Raw genomic sequence first — 17,443 nt, 5'->3', positions numbered from 1 at the left:
GTGTGTGCGTTCCACAGGTCTCCAGAAGCGTCCTGCTCAGCACTCTGAACACGGACGCAGTGTGCGAGCGCCTCCAGCTGATGGAGGGAATCGAACCCAACATGTGCCCCTGTACAGCGCCACCATCAAGAAGGTACCATGGTTCCCCATGCTCACCGGGGGCACGCCGTTTCCATGTATCGTGGTTCACAGGGGTTCAGAAGGCTTCAGAAGGGTGTTATGGTGTCCAACAAACATTTACGAGCAGGTTTGGAAGACACAACATAAAGAGTCTGACAACAGGGTTTGCGGGGAAAAGCAATGTTTTTAATGGTTGAGCTTGATCTTAGTGTTCCACGTAAGTGAAACAAATACCAAAAACCCCGTCAACAGAAGAAAAAGCCAAGGTGGTTACCAATTTACAGTAAAGAGAAAACAGAAAGGGAAAAACCTCACGGTTACTTGCTGGGTGGGTGCAGCTTACCTCACTCCCGTGCCCGACGCACGACTCGCGGAGCAGACAAATTAAAACAGTGAGTCTTGAGACAGTGAGACAAGGATAATGTATTTAACAATGTGAGTGATATGTGTAAATGAAGGGACGGGTGTGCTAGCGTCGAGCGAGAGAGAAAGATTGAGCCGCCATCTTCTACCCGGCTTTATATGAGTGGGGGTGGCGCCAACAATCAAGGAGAGCCAGCCAGCATCCCGTAACCACAATGCCTCGCTACAGGAGTTGATTGAGACGTTGCAGGAGAGGAGCAAGGCAAAAGCAAAAGCATAAGTGCAACAACACACAGAGGCAGAACAAGACCCAGAACCACGTAGCACTACCAAGTAACAGGGGTTAATAGGGGTTCATAGGGTTCAGGGAGGTCAGTTGGGGTCAGAGGTCACAGGTGCATGGTGGTGCGTGATGCTAACCCCTTGCCCTGTCCCCCAGGCCAACGTCAACGACGGGTCCTGTCCCAGTGCAACCTGGACGAGCTGAAGAAGGAGATGGAGATGAACTTTGGAGACTGGCAGCTCTTCAGGGGGATGGTGAGACCAGTCACATGACCCACTCTGGGGATCATGTGAGCGTGTTAACGGTTTCAGCCAACGGGCCCTGACCCTCAGCCCTCTGATGGGGCAGGAGAACTAGCAGTAGCCTGACTGAAGATCACACAAAACCCCGTTAACTGAACCCATCTGCAGCACTAACAACCAACCACCTTCCTACAGGTTTTATATCCTGAGCCATCATCGCGACTCTTTGTTAGTTAACTGGGCTAGTTCAGCATTTGATTGAACTGAACATAATCGGCATCATATTGTTGCATCGAGGCTAAGTGATTTGAAGACCCCGTCCCCCCCGTCCCCCCACTACACTCACTGCAGACCACCATCTTCCAAATATAGGCAAACAAGGCCAACATCCTTCGGCAAACTGTGGAACGTTTTGCAATTGGTATCGCGAGAAGGTTCTCGGTCCTCCTAAAATGACGTAGTTGTTTATGCTAGTAACACGCACACACACACACACACAAACACACCCACATGCACGCACCACAGTGCTGCATTGTGTCTCAGCGCAGATCAAACGAGCAGCTCGTACGGCGGCAGCTGGAGCAGCAGTCCTCGTGTGTTGCCGCGCTCCCGAAAACCGGCCAGTGTTCGGCTCCCAGGAAGCGGCGGCACGGCCATCTGGACCGCGATTGGCCGACCCGTGTTTGGATGAAGGGAGGGTATTGTCAGGGAGGAGCCCCCCCATCCCAGCCGCGGAGATCTCCTCCACACAGCAGGGCTCCGAGACCCGCCATCTGAGGAGGGCTCAACCCGTGTCTGTTTATCTCTGGTTGTCATGGATACCTGATGAACTCTCCTCCAATGTTTTACAAGCACCGTTGCAATGAGGACTCTTACTCACCCCGCTACCATGAGCTCATCCTCTCTTCCCCCCCCCCCCCCCCCCCCCCCCCCCCCCCCCCCAGGTGATGGAGCTCCGTCACACTGAGAGCCAGGCCGTGCTGCAGGACGAGTCCAGGGCTGCCAGTGAGCAAGGCAGCAGCGTGCTGCAGGTGGACCTCCCGGCCCCGCGGGCCCCCAATGGGGGCCTGGCCCAGAGGGACATGGGGGGCTACAGCCTCAGCCTGAGCTTTGAGGAGCTGAGCGCGGTGGGGCTGGAGGAGCCCCCCAGACTCTGCAACCCCCACTGGCCGGTCAGTTAGCTGTGTGTGTGTGTGTGTCTGTATGTTTTTATCTTTTAAATTGATATTTAGCTAGATGTAGTCGCATCTGTGTTAATCCAACCGGTTATCGATTTGTATCGGTGAATCGTTACACCCCTAAAATATTTCAATAAACATTTCAATCGTTTTTACTGAACTTTTCAAATGTGACTCTCTCTCTCTATCTCTATCCCTCTGTTTGTCTCTATCTCTATCCCTCTGTCTCTCTGTCCCTTCTCTCTCTCTCTCTCTCTCTCTCTCTCTCTCTCTCTCTCTCGCTCTCTCTCCCCCCCTGTCTCTGACCCTCTGTGTCTCTGTCCCTGGTCGTCCCAGCAGGTGGCCAATCACCGCACGGCCAGCATGTCCAGTCTGAACTCCCAGGAGTCGTCCAACGACATCTGCAAGCTGACGGACAAGCAGCAGGCAGAGTACCACGATGCCTACCGCGAGTACATCGCCCAGATGACCGACGTGTCGGGAGGGGCCGGCGAGAAGCCTGTCCTGCCCCCCCTCCCGGGACAGTTCCTCCAGGCCGCCGCCGGGGGCGACGACAAGGCGGTGAGTGATGGGCGGTAGAGATGTTCCGATCCCGGTATCGGAAATTCCTCAGATACTGTCTGAAATGCAGTATCGGGTATTGGCGAGTACGCAAGTCCATGCGCCAATCTCATACCATCACAAGCCTGTTTACTACACAGGCTGAGAACATCGCAAACACTACAGTGTTATGCTGCGTTCGTTAACGGTCGAGGTGGGAAGACTGAAGTGGGAAACGCGTCACCTCCGACCTACACGCGTTCGGCGACCAAGTCGGAGAAACATGGATGCTCACGCTTAACTAGAAGAATACAAATGTATTATTATAATTATAGATTATAAATGGGAATGATCTAGTTCTGGAAAAGAAAATTGTCGACAGTTAGTGAACCGATTATACATTGCTGTCAGTGTGGATCAGGAGGGGGTGGGGTCATATAGAACGTCCGGTTCTCCACCTCAAGGTTCCTCAGGAGGGGTAGGAGTCGTGTAGAACATCTGGTTCCCCACTTCAGGCCTCCTCAGGAGGGGGTGGGGTCCTGTAGAAGGTCTGGTTCCTTAGGAGGGGGTGGGTCGTGGGGTTCCTCAGGACGGGGTGGGGTCCTGTAGAAGGTCTGGTTCCTCAGGAGGGGGTGGGGTCCTGTAGAAGGTCTGGTTCCTCAGGAGGGGGTGGGGTCCTGTAGAAGGTCTGGTTCCTCAGGAGGGGGTGGGGTCCTGTAGAAGGTCTGGTTCCTCAGGAGGGGGTGGGGTCCTGTAGAAGGTCTGGTTCCTCAGGAGGGGGTGGGATCCTGTAGTAGGTCTGGTTCCTCAGGAGGGGCTGGGGTCGTCGGGTTCCTCAGGAGGGGGTGGGTTTGTGGTCGCGGCTCTAGCCTCACGTTCTCCAAGTGTCCTATCGGGCTACGGGGGGACCTCTCCGCTCCCCTCCATTCTTAATCATAGGATCAGTGTTTGTGTTTGTTTCTCCTGGCACACAGTGAGCCCCTTTAAGAGGCCTCTCAGGAATATTGGACACACACACACACACACACACACACAGTCAAACACAGACGCCTGCCTATACACATGTACGCACACACACGCACACACACATGCTTATACACACACCCACTCACCCAGATCTCCCCGTCCCCAGGCCAAGGACGGGGGCGACCCAGACGGCCGCAAGCCTTTCAGCAAGCGGGGCTCCAAGCCCGGCGACGGCCCCGAGTTCCTCCCGGCCGCCGACGCCCCCCTCCTGGACCCCATCAGCGAGGAGGACGAGAAGCTGGACCACAGCGTCTCCTCCAGGGCCTCGCGGAAGAGGGGCCCCGGGCCCCAGTACCACGAGCTGCCCAGCGACGACGAAGACGACTCTGGCTCCGAGGACGCCGACAACAGCACCCCCCTGCTGCACAAGCTGGCCCGCGGGGCCCTGGCCCAGCCCGCCTTCCTCAGCGAGGCCCTGCTCACGGAGAAGGACTCGTCGGACTCGGGGGTCCGCCCCGGGGACAGCTCCTCCGACCGCTCCCTGGAGGAGGAGGAGGAGGACGGGGGGACGCCCAGGCCCCTGGAGCTGGAGGGCCCGGGGGGGCTGGTGATGCGGCGCGGCGTGCTGCCTGGCAGCCTGCAGGACGCGGCCGTGGCCCGCATGTCCATCTGCTCGGAGGCGGCGTCGGAGGCCAGCCTGATGGCCAGCAGCCCGGACGAGGGCTGGCCCGCCGCCAACCTCAACGCCAGCACTGACGGGGCGCTGGACAACGCCCCTGCCGCCAACACCAACGCCAACAACAGCCAGCAGCGGCAGGACCTCCGCCCGGACACCCCCACCCCCACCACCACCTCCCCCTCCTCCTCCTCCTCCACCCTGGGCTCTCCGTCCGACGTGGTGATAACGCCCGGGTCCGGCAGCACCACCACCGCCACCGTCCACCACAACCAGAACCTCCGCTCCATCAGCCTGGGGGACGAGAGGGAGAGCGTCCTCTAGGGCCACCACCGCTGGGGGGGACGAGAGGGAGAGCGTCCTCTAGGGCCACCACCGCTGGGGGGGAGGAGTGGGAGAGCGTCCTCTAGGGCCACCACCGCTGGGGGGGAGGAGTGGGAGAGCGTCCTCTAGGGCCACCACCGCTGGGGGGGAGGAGTGGGAGAGCATCCTCTAGGGCCACCACCGCTGGGGGGGGCGACATGGAGAGCGTCCTCTGGGAGTTTAAGATGGAGGCTTTGGAGTCGTAGTTTTGATGTTGTGATGTGTGTGGTACCAAAGAAACGTTTCATTAACTGTTACAAAGCTTGAGTAAGCAAATACAGGATCATATCAATGTGAATTTTCAACACTTTTTACATCAATTACGTAGAAAGATTGAATTTGGGGAATTGTTTTAAAAAAGCTTTGATTCAATGAGAATAATGTAAGCATTGTTAAGTAGGACCATTTTGTGATCTTTGGTTTTTGAAGTCCTCCGCCGTGTCTGACTGTGAGGTGTGCTCTGTAGGGACCGGTTACCATGTTACATCTCTGTCGGAGCTAGGGTGTAGGTCCATCATATGCGAAGATGTGTTTTGCTTGTGTGATGTGGTTTTCCCCTGATGGAGTGCAAATGTTAGGTCAAAGTTGTGGATTTATAGAATACATGTTCGTGTTCCCAGCTGGCGTTCCACTAGTGTAGCGAGGGCTCTTACAAGTGAAGTCATCTGAAGTTGAATTGGGTTCCACTCTGCCGACTCAATTTGTGTTTTTTTGTGTTATAAGGGGTGGTTTCTGCATGCTCCATTTCAAAGTGGTGATTTATTAGTTCAAAAGTACTTTCAGATACATGTTTGGTGACTCAATAAATTGTTAACTGTTTCAACTCCAGAGATGTGTCCTTTCCCCTTGCCTGAAGAGTTCTGTTCAAAGGTTAATATTAAAGGTGGTTGTTGGTATTTGAGCATGTGATATTAAGTGTCAAAAAATTAATGATTAAGGGAGCAGAAAACTTGAATAACCGTCGAGTATCTTCAATTACTAAATTTTCCGTACTGGTGTCTTCAGTGCTCTCATCACCGGTGTGTCTCAGGTTCGCCGTTAGGGGGCGCCATCGGCACACAAACCTGGCGGAGGTGAGCGGTCATGACCGACAGTTCAGCTAAGTTAAAAGCTCCGCTCGTTTAAATTATTGAATTTAAGCAATACCTAATATTTACCAACTTGTGGACAGCACGCCTTTTGAAAGTTTCGTAGGCAACTGAATTTAATTTGTAATTCAAGCAGCACCATTTTAGTGTGTCAAAAACCTTACAAGATTGCCCATTTTATTTGAACCCAACTGAAAATTCATTTTTATAACAATTTTAATAAATATGACTACAACCATCGTCTTGAAGACTATTGGTAGCACCGTCTTCATGGTTAACCGTTTAATCCAGTTTAAGCAGCCCGCATGAGGTTTACCTTTTCCTCCAGAACGCAGGCTGGACCATAGACCAGAATCTGGACCCTAGACCGGAGTCTGGACCAGAACCTGGACACAAGACCAGAGGCTGGACCAGAACCTGGACTCTAGACCAGAGGCTGGACCAGAACCTGGACTCTAGACCAGAGTCCAAATTCCAACCGGCCAATGCGTAAATTACACTTCAAACAACGATTTCACATGACTTCCCATTTTTTTTACACTTTATAATATTTACAGTAATAGATATTCACGTGGCCTTTTGGATTTATTTTGTATAAAAAAAAGGTACGATTTACATTACTTTTATAAAAAGTTTCAGCATAATTAAGTACAGCATTACACTTTTGCAGAAGTTTGAAATTCCCGCAACTATACACAAGATCAAACTCCGATACGAGTTCACGAGCTTCTCATTCTCTCAATTCTTTTTTTAAACAACGTCCAGTCCTTCACGTGCCGACGAGACAAGACGAAACTTTACAACAAACCGAGTCTTCCTCCGCGTCCGACCTCCGCAGAAAAAAAGCGAAGACTTCAACAAGGAGATGCGGCGGTGGGGGGTGGGGGGCGTCTCCTCCTCTTCCTCCCGTCGTCATGAGAACGACCTTCCGATTCCAGGAAGGTCCGACAAAGTCTTAAGTTAAATTAATCGAGTCCAACAGAAAACACATCACATAAGATTGTCCCGTACGGCCTAAAGTCTCTTGATGTCAACGTCACAAGAAAGAAATCCAGGTGGGGGAGGGGGAAGTCCTGCTCCCCGGTTCGTGCGTGTGCGTGCGTGTGTGTTTGTGTGTCTGTGTGCTGTGTGTCTTGACCAAACACCTGCAAAAGATTGAGAGAGAGAGGCGTGTTTAGAAAAATGCAAACAGGGCAGAGATCCGGACAGCCTGGCCACACACGCACATAAACACGCACACACGAGGTAATTGCCGCTCAGCCTCTTCTTGGACCAATTATGTGGAGACGAGGAGTTGAACCCAAATCCTATTATTTAGTGTTACGATACAGATGCTCTTCATTATGGGATAGGGACGCAACGGAACCCTGGCGTCGCTTTTCATAGGAAAAAGCCCCCAGTCAGCGCATTATCACTATTATTATCATCATCATCATCATCATCACAACGACACACACACTCTCACAACGACACACACACACACACACACCGACACACACTCACAACGACACACAAATACACAGATGGGTAGTTCCATTCCCTTCTGTCCTAGCAGTCAACACACTGAGCCTACTTACCGCTTTAACGGCGCTGAGCTCGGCTGTCATCTGTCAGGTCTGACGGACACTCCGGAGACTGGAACCCACAAGAAAAGAAACCGTGTTAATTTAACAGTTCTGAGAAGTAGCACAGCTCGAGTCCCGAACAGCAGTAGGCAACACCGCCTGTACATATCCGTGACCAGTCATGTAAACCTCAACATGTTAGACCCGGGACGCTATACCATGCAAGACCCGGGACGCTAGACCCGGGACGGGGGTCTGGTGCGGCAGCTCACGGACGCGCAGACATCAAAACACTTGACAGCTCTGTCTATTTCTCCTCAAACGAGTCTGGCCCTAACCGCTGTCTAAGGGGTTTTCGGTCGGTTCTCCCTGCCGTCTAATGGGTCGTCTACCTGGTCTTTAAGGGGGTCTACATATTCTTCTAAAGGGGTCTCGGTCTAAGGGGGTCTCGGTCGGTCCTACCTGGCCTCGAAGGGGGTCTCGGTTCTACCTGCTCTCTAAGGGCGTCTCGGTTCTACCTGCTCTCTAAGGGGGTCTCGGTTCTACCTGCTCTCTAAGGGGGTCAGGTTCTATAAGGGGCTCTCTAAGGGGGTCTCGGTTCTACCTGCTCTCTAAGGGGGTCAGGTTCTATAAGGGGCTCTCTATGGGGGTCTCGGTGGTTACCTGGAGGGACAGCACGCTGATGTCCGTGTTGAGCGCGCTCAGCGGGGGCCGCGCGTGCTGCAGACTCGTTATCGCGACACTGGAGTCCAGCGCGAGCTGCAGGTCCAGGATGTAGTCGATCACATGCTGCAGGATCTCCATCTTGCTCACGCTCTTGTTCTGCGGGATGCTGGGCACGAGCTCCCGCAGCTTGGAGTAGCAGTCGTTCATGTTGAGCAGCAGGCTGAGGGGGTCGTCTGCGGGGGTCTTGCTCCGGGAGATCAGAGCGTGGTCCGACAGGCTGGAGCCGTTTATCCGGAAGGAGCGCGCGGGGCTGATGGCTTTCATCTCGTAGTCTCGATAGTTCTCGGAGGTCTTCGTTAGTCTCGAGGTGTTCCGTAGTCTCGATCTCTGGTAGTCTCAGTGTTCAGTAGTCCGCGAGAGGAGGTCGGACGACGGGACTGGATCATCGAGCCGTCAGCCGAGTTTATATAGCCGGCCGCCCGCTCTCCGACGCCAGGGCTGCGGCGGCTCCGATTGGAAGAGCTCGGTGTGGCAATCATCGCCGCTCGGCTCTCTCATTGGCTCGTTCTGCCGAGCGCTCCTAGCCCCACCCTTATCTTCCGCGTTACTAGGGGCAACGCGTGTCGGAGGCGGCGCCGCGGGGCGCTTCAGCTCCGGTGGGCAATTTGGGAAATTGAGCCCTTACCTGTTTGTGATCAGGGAATTAATGATTCCTAATTCAGCAGCAGACCTGGAGAAACGGCGCTCGCGTGTGGCGGGAGGTTTATCGATGAAATATTTTATTAAAATCTCAAAGTGTAATATCGTATATAATACCAATAAAACCAGCAAACGATTGTCCTTTAGTTTGACGAGCGCTACACTGACTGGCGTGGGAATATTTAAATGTTATTTGGTTTACAATCAGCGTTTCTTTTCATTAAACGTCTAAATGTGCGCGCGTCCCAGTGCGTCCCGTGCATACGGGAGATGATGTTCTTAACCCCAAGATCCGGAAGATCCTGTCGGAACGAAAACCGTGGATCTGAATCTCAGTGGGACTGCATGGTTGCCCACCTAGTGACACTGCACCTGCATGGGGGGGGGGGCAAATAGACCAGTGACACTGCACCAGCGTGGGGGCCGCTAGTGACACTAGGCTACACCATAAGGAGGAAGCCATCGTTTGGTTTAGCGCGGAGAATATGTGTTCCCTCTGACATCAGAGTGTCAGGAGCTGGTCGGACTGAGTAAACTGAGGTGTACATGTTGGGTTTAGATGCGGTGGACTTCCGCACAAACCTGCTCTGAGGAACGGAAACATTTATTTTTTCTACGTGGAGAAATGACAAACTACTATTGTTGACCCTTCCGTGTATAACTACGCTCCGTTCCTCCTCTGAGATGGTGTTGCCCAACCAGGGCTTCTCCGCACACGGGAGAAGATGCTACACACACACACACACACACACACACACTGCCCCGGGGCGGCTGGGGGCAGTTGATGGCTCCTTCTTTGCGTTGTGGATTACATTGATCAATGCATTTATAAAGAAGAGCGGAACAGGTCAGTTAACCTGAAGATATAATCTGTCACTCATAAACTGAAGATATGACCTAAGAAGCGTCACTCATAACCTGAATTTGAATGTGTTTGCAGAACACTCGACTGAATCCTGAATCCAGCCTCATTGTTTATACAGTAAAGGGACGGTGAACTGGGTGGTCTTGTGATGCTTTGTGTAAAATACAGTAGAACTCAATTTTGTCATATGTATTGTATGCTTTACATTGGCATGAGCAGAAAGAGGTGTATTGTCAAACATAATGCAGTGTTCACTGCAGATCCACGCCGGTCGCGGTGAACATTCACTTCAGCAGACTGGTTCTTCGGTTTTTTTGAGATCGTTTTTTCACAAGTGAGTTCTTGCAGTCGTGTCCACATCTGGCGCCGACGGGTTTTTCCATTTTCTCTCCCTTTTCTGCCGCTCGCGCAGCTGTGTACATCTCGGGTGACGCGCGACAGGTGATGGACCGCCACGAGACGAGGCCGGTTCAGACCCGAGCAGAGCGCTCCGATCCCGGCACCCCTCTCTATCTGCCTCCGTCTCTCCCTTTCCTTCTCTCTCCCCCTCACAGACTCTCTGGCGCCGGCCCCGTGACGTCACCCCATTCACACAGCCCGCGAGCCAGTCCTCGCGGCGCCGCCGAGGCGGCTACCATGGCGACCGGCCTGTCAGTCAGCGCGGTTTCAGCTGATCAATGGGGCCGAACGCTTGGAGATCGGAATGTGATCGGGCCCCTCCGTTTCTTTAGGGACCTCCGGGCCCCCCCTACACCTGCATCGATTATTAACACGTCTGAAGTTACAACACTAACTTAAGTTTCAACAGTAAGAGCCGTCTTCAGCCCAACTCTGGAGGTTCACATCTCGGTTGAACAAATTCCACAAGTTCATGCTCACCGGACATTTTGTTTAGAGACTAAATAGTTTCACGTTACGGACGCGGCGGACAATTTAAAGCTCCGTTATCTTCCACCGCCGAGTCAAACATTGTGAAAACTTCTCAAGCAGAGTGAACCAATCCGCGTTCGGCGAACCGTTAGTTCGGGTTCAGGAGAGAAAGTTGGGGAACAAACGACCAGAATCCGCGCGCCGGACTGTCCGTTGGGCTCGCGGTCAGCATGTGATCCCGCAGCCTCGCGCCAATAGCGCGAGATTACAGCCGCACCATGAATAACCGAAACGGTTTAAAACGTAGCCTTTAATCGGCGAATTAAATACCCGACCAGTTTAGAAACGGCAACGTTTCCTCCTCAAACGGTCCACGTCAGTTAGATTCAGAGTTAAATTCTTGCGCTCCACATTAAATGATTTGGATTAGGTGGAATCGAGGAAAAAATTAGCAAATTGAATGCGACTTAAATTAAATCTCACGGCCATAATTAAAGATATATTCGACCTTACAACACAAACCGCGTTGTTTTACTCTGAACGCGTTTCCTTCTGTTTTCACAATCCCGTGTCCGTCACGAGCAGCACCGGTCCGTCCTGCATGAACCCGGCGCGTCGGGAGGAAGAAAGAAGCGGTCACGCGCGTGTCGCGTGCAGGGGTGTATGTATGTACACAACAGGGGCTCGACTCTTGTAGCAGTGCCGACCCCTCGGGGCGTGGTCTGCATCCAGCGACCCCAGAGAAGAGGGCGTCACCGTAAATAAATAAGTCTGTCGTCATAACGCCATGCTGCGGAATGAACACAAGACGTTTGATTTAAAATCAATGAAATATCGGATCTGTTGGTAAATCAACAGCCTGGCCCTTGATGATGGCACGATTCACCCAGGTCTGATAAAAGTCTGAACGATTTATTCTCTCTCTCTCTCTCTCTCTCTCTCTCTCTCTCTCTCTCTCTCTCTCTCTCTCTCTCTCTCTCTCTCTCTCTCCCCCCTCTCTCCCCCATTCCCCCTGCTGTAGCAGGAGATGTTCCTCCAGTCAGGGAGGATGCAGAGCCCAGAGATGGGGTTGCCAGATTGGACGGCTGAGACAAAGGCCCGCCGGCCCCCCTGAGTGGCTGCTGGGGCCGGTGTGGAGTGGCCACTCCACCAGCATCCCTGGGACACTCTGGAACACACGCACATACCAGAGAGTTGTAAAGACACAACTGGACACACAAAGACACACATGATCGCTGAATCACATGGGCAGGAACTAAACAACAAAGTGGGTTGGGATCCATGTTATAAAACACAACAATGTCACTACTATATACTACTGTTATTAGGGGATTATTTGATCTAAAGGGATTTTATTTGTCATTTACGTGCAGGCGGAGAGCTTGGTGTCTTTCTCAGGGATGTGGGCAGGTAGACTGTGGACATTGGGATTCGAACACAGAACCTACTGGCATGCTGCCTAATAACATGAGAGAATGTTCATTATACATTTTTCTATCTCTTATTTTTTTTCTCTGATTAGTGTATTTAAGCTAATCTCAAACACCTGGTCACATCACTTGTTATTAGGTAGATAATATATTTTGATATTCTTCTTTTTCTGCAAAGTTTTCTTTCTCTGAAAAGGTTTCTCTGATGTTGATCTGCCAAGTTAAAATATATATATATATTTTTTTCTGTCCCATTTAAAAAATCAGAGACAAACGATAAAGCTTTATTATAATGTGCTTATTTAAGAGGGAATGGAGTCAAAGAAAGGATGTAAAGAGCTTTTAAGTTGACATTTGAAGTGTTCTCCCACCACTTCCTCTGTTCCAAAGGGAATTGAGACATGAAACCAGAGTTTTGATTTCGCTTTAGCTCCGACTTCTTGGATCCTGTGGTAAGATGGCTGCCTGCATGAATCTCCTCACTAAAGACATAAATGCCATCGGCTTGGGGGAGCATTCTCTAAGACCCCCCCCCTTTACCGGGGTGGGCTGGTGAAGAGAACCGGGGGTTCACGTTACTTCATACTTTACAGACAGTTAAAACCTCGTTTCCGAGAGCGTCTTTCAGATAACAATGGTTACTAAGCGATACAGTAGAAAGTTCTTCTGCGCTACCATTGACATGTGCGACACATCCTCTGCCTCCCAAGTGAAGGTATAATCTATATGTAAATCAAGGTGAAGCTCAGGAGGTCACAGACAGATTCAGCGGGGGGACATCGCAGGCGCCGCTGCCTTCACTGGCGTGTGAAAGGAAAAAATGGACAAGGAGGGAACTACTTTTTTGGCGGGGCTAAACCCGAATGAGGTCGGTTCCCGTCGGCCCTATCTCTGGTCTGCAGCCCGGCTCACTTCCTTATAACTCTCAAGCCACAGGCGAGCAGCAAGTCCCTGCAGCTCTTTCTCAATCCCCCTCTATTTATACAACCAAAGAATGGGAAGAGAGAGTTAATGTAGGAAACACGCTTTCTTTGTGACCAGGCAGCGTTCACACGCATACAGAAAGACAGACAGATAGACACACACGCACGCACGCACACACACACACACACACACACACACACACACAGGCACACACACACACACACACCACCACCACACAGTCTCTGAATCATGGCTCTCCAGACCTGTGCTGACCACCCGCACTTCGCCTCCTTATTACGCCCCAGTGGGGGGTAATTTATATCTCCTTTTCGTTGTGTGTGTGTGTGTGTGTGTGTGTATGTGTGTGTGTGTGTGTGTGTGTGTGTGTGTGGAAAGGAGAATGAAAAGCAGGGTCAGCAAGCTGGTGTGGTGGTTGGCGGTGCTGCTGTTGTCATAGACCTATAAATTGCATTTATCTGCGCTCCGGATCTGCCAAAGACCTTCCTGCGTCTCTCCCCTCCATGCAGAGCACCAGTGGAGGGGTAATGCATGGAGCCATCCATCAGTCCCTCGCCCGGGTTTGTTTTCTGAAGGTGTGTTGAGGAGGAGGTGTTTATCATCAGGGGAAGATGAGGAAGGAGACTGCCACCATTTTGTTTTTACTCCCAATGCCCTGGTATCGATCAAAAGTATAGGCCGTCTTCTCCTCTTCAGTCTTCATCACGGCCTTGTCCACCATCTTGTCTGACTGAGGGGGGGGACGAGGTGTGTCAAACATCTTGTCTGACTTAGGTGTGTTTGCTCTCTGCAGGTTCTCCTGTAAGCGTTGCGGTGATCAGGTGATCAGGTGATCAGGTGGAGCCCGATACAGGCACAGCACTTTTAACTGATCACAGCAACAAAGGGTCTCAGCCCTAATCCTCTTTAGCTCTCATCTCCCCGAGCCCCCCCCCCCCACCGCAGACTCATCCTTGGACCATCTCATCGGCTCACATGGGATCAGCCCCCCCCCCCCCCCCCCCCTCCCTTGCGAGCCAGCCCCCCAGACCTTCGCCGTCTCCCTTTCTCTCTCTGGACGCCCGGTTAATACGCCTCCGTCGCTTTCTCTCCCCCACAGCTTATCCTCTCAGCCTATCAGCACGCCCTCACCGTCTGACGAGCTAGAGAGACACACACACGCACGCACACGCAAGCACATACGCACACACAAAAGCACACATGCACACCAAAACACCTACACACACATTAACATGCACACACACACACACACACACACACACACACACACACACACACACACACACACACACACTCACTATCACTCTCTTTCTCTAGCTTCTCTCCTTCCCCTCGTATACCACTTTATCTGTCCTTTCCCGCCAAGGGCACTAGGCCTTAAAGGAGGGCTGCTCATTCCTTTCGGGTAACAAAAGCCAGAGTCACTTTTGAAATGAAGAACGGGCTCTTTGAGCGACACTCACTAAGCCCCATTTAAAGAGAGAGAGAGCGAGGGAGAGAGAACTCCACTCACTCCTTATCCACAATGGCTCCTGCCCCATCTGTGGACCACGATTAGGCATCAGTCTATTCATCCATTCAGCGGCTGGGAGCTCAGCAGCACGGGAAGGAGCGTTTTTCAAGAGACCCGTTGAATTTAACATCAAAATATTGATTTATTCATGGCATTATTTTTTATAAATGTGTTGATGTAGTGGAACTAGGTGTGTGTGTGTGTGTGTGTGTGTGTGTGTGTATGCGCATTTCAATTCAAACACACATGCCTACGCATGAACGTCACACGCAGACGTGCACACACACAAACACACACACACACACACACGCACACACTCACGTTAGCATGCCCACTCACACTCTGATGCATACTCAAACACACACAGTAGCCTCTCTGCTTGGGCATGTTCTTGCTAGCTCCAGCCAATACAGATTAACGTAGCCATTTTCTCTATATCTGCAGAGTGAATATATTTAAGGGCTATTAGTGTTATTAAATATGCCCCCAGAGAGGAGCGCGCCTTCAGCCTGATGCCAGCGGGCCTCGTTGGGCGTGTAGCAGTTACCTTTAGATGATTGGGACTTATTGGAGTAACAAGCTAATGGAATTAAGGTGGCGGGTTTGGGCGGCGGTGCCAAGCTAGGGCGTTAGCGGTGCAGTGTGTTCTGAATACAGAGTGCTGTAACCAGAGCAGGCCCTCACCACACAACACGCCTGTCTGAGCGCTACTGTTCTGTACTTGGCTTAGAGCCACTGAGACTGTAAGGTGTGCTTCTGACAGTGGATGGCAGGGGGGGACGGATGGACGGGGAATCACTCATTCATGCGAAGCTCTAACGCTGGGCTCACAGAGTCGTCAAACTCTTCAGAAAGAGCGGGAAATCAACTTTTCCGGTTTTGAAGCTCCCTCCAGTATTCCTTGTCGGGGAGATGGAAGTTGTGGTTCTGAGGACTGCTGCTGGAAGCACACCATAGACGTCCCTGCCTTCCTCTTGAATAACATCCACACGCTTCTTTCTTTTTCTCCTGCGTCGCTCCGTCGTTCAGATGCAGTGTTCTACGAGCTAATTGCGTACATGAAAAACGGGACCAAAACGAAATCCAAATATTTACTAAAATAAATGCGTGTTTTGTTCCATTCCTCCGTCGCCGCTGCCAAACACGCGCCTCTCCATTACAGATAATTCATCTGATGTTTGTGTTTGCTGGTGGATTAGCTGGGAGGCGTTGCTGTTGGCCCGCACTGTAAAACGCTCTCATCTGTATTTTAATAGACTAAGAAGCAGTGGGAGGATGTGGCACGGAGCCACCGCTCCCAGAGAAAAGGGATCATATGTAGCAGGTAATCTATTTGTGAGAGCGTTTTATCTGTATAAATGGAATTAGTGGATGGCTTGACAAGCCATTAAAGGCAGTTCTCTGCATGCGTGAGTGTGGAGCACGGCTTCCCTGCTTAGGATCCCTATTTGATCAGCTCTAATTGGGTGGCTGGGCTGGATCCCTGTGTGTTGTAACTAGGCGATGTAAACGCAAACACAGAGTGATACACGGCACAAGTGTTGGGTATGAAATAAGGTTTGCACAGGGAGCGAGCGGGATTGACTACAGGGTTTTCACCATAGCATGAAATGCAGCGTGACCGCGATGTAGCCTCCACAGCATAACCCATATGTAGGACGAATTAATCCAATTCCTCTGCTAAGTCTATAGCTGAGGCATCCCTGCTTTTTACTGTAGCCTGTATCCTAAAACCTGACAAATAGCCAGGAACGTTATTTCTTAATTATAGGATTCATGAACAGAGCTTGAACGATGCTGGGCAATTATTAGTTTTACAGGGCCGGTGAGATTTAAAAAATATTAAAATGAGGACTGTACGCCTTCAGAGAACGTGGGTGTTAAAAGGCACACACACACACACACACACACACACACACACACACACACACACACACACACACACACACACACACACACACATACACACACACAGCGCCTGCAGATGGCGGGGTCCCTCCAACGCAGGCCCCTCTCAGCGTGGAGAGAGAACCAGCGAGCATGTCTTACCTCAGCCTGTGAGCACAGCGGTGTTGACATTGGGACGGCACCTAATGAGGTGAGGCTCCCTCAGCATGAACGGTTAGCTAGGCTGGCCCCGGGCCCCGGGGCCTCCACGAATCCCAAGGTGACTGCTGTGGGGCCGGGGGCCGCACGGCGGCAGCTATGATGTATCAGGCCGCGGCTAATGTCCTGTGATGCTATCTGTCTTCCAGAGGTTTAGCGGACTACATCTGGACGTGGTAGCTCTCATCAGCCTCCATCATCCATGGATGATGGAGGTCACGGCGGAGGAGAGGTCAGAGATCTGGGGCTGGACCGTGACCATCTCTCTCGGGGGCGGGCTTAGTCCCAATCCTAGTTCACTATAGTTATCAGATGACTTCTTTAAAATCAGTGGAAAGGGGATGTGGGCTCAGAATAGGGATGTGATCCCTGCATGAACATGTGCCGCGGAAAAGAATCCCAAGTAGAATTTCAACATCGTGAGAGCGAGCGCTGGGGATTTTTGTGTGTGTGTGTGCCTGTGTGTGTGTGTGTGCCTGTGCCTGCGTGTGTGTGTATACATGTGTGCGTGCGTGCCTGTGTCTGTGTTTGTGTGTGTTTGTGTGTGAGCGCGTGTGTTCCTTTGGAGGATGTGCTAATGTATGTAAAGTCAGGGCTGATTAAATAAATGAAGCGGTCTCAGCCTCTCCAGGTCAGATTAGCCTCACAGGTGTCAGAGTACAAATGAGATGATTTGGACGTCTGTGAGGGGGGGGGGAGGGGAAAGAGAAAAGAAAAGGGGGGAGGCTGGGGGGGTGAGAGAGAGCTGGGAACGTCTGGACAGCCTGTGAGAAGGGAGAGAACCGGAGGGAGAGGGAGTGTGGAAGGGCGGGATATGGCGAACAAGAGGGAAGGAGGGGGGGGGCGGGGCGCGGGGGGGATGTCCGGTCATGCTTGTTTCCAATGTCTTTCAAATTGGAGAGAGAGAGAGAGAGAGAGAGAGAGAAGAGAGAGAGAGAGAGAGAGAGAGAGAGAGAGAGAGAGGAGGG

The 17,443-nt window shown here is 51.9% G+C and overlaps 2 protein-coding genes across 2 annotated transcripts in view; one reads left to right on the top strand and one right to left on the bottom strand.

Moving 5' to 3' along the window:
• Positions 1–5,578, top strand: part of kidins220a (kinase D-interacting substrate 220a) — a 48,540-nt gene extending 42,962 nt beyond the window's left edge. The window contains 7 exon segments of the mRNA XM_079752423.1: positions 18–108; positions 111–133; positions 923–932; positions 935–1,020; positions 1,953–2,180; positions 2,523–2,747; positions 3,859–5,578. Coding sequence (XP_079608549.1) covers positions 18–108; positions 111–133; positions 923–932; positions 935–1,020; positions 1,953–2,180; positions 2,523–2,747; positions 3,859–4,692 — 1,497 coding nt within the window. The 3' untranslated portion in view covers positions 4,693–5,578.
• Positions 5,579–5,975: 397 nt separating this feature from the next.
• Positions 5,976–8,475, bottom strand: id2a (inhibitor of DNA binding 2a). Its single transcript, XM_079752424.1, has 3 exons — positions 8,048–8,475; positions 7,397–7,454; positions 5,976–6,964 (listed from the first exon to the last, which is right to left on the bottom strand). Exons 1-2 carry the CDS (start codon positions 8,372–8,374, stop codon positions 7,401–7,403), a joined length of 381 nt encoding a protein of 126 aa, XP_079608550.1. The 5' UTR covers positions 8,375–8,475; the 3' UTR covers positions 5,976–6,964; positions 7,397–7,400.
• Between the last annotated feature and the right edge of the window lie 8,968 nt (positions 8,476–17,443).

This window comes from Pollachius pollachius (assembly GCF_949987615.1).
Source record: "Pollachius pollachius genome assembly, chromosome: 15".
In the NCBI taxonomy this organism is placed as follows: Eukaryota; Metazoa; Chordata; class Actinopteri; order Gadiformes; family Gadidae; genus Pollachius; species Pollachius pollachius.
The sequence above is the reverse complement of the archived record's forward strand: the minus strand, read 5'-3'. Positions and strand labels throughout refer to the sequence as shown.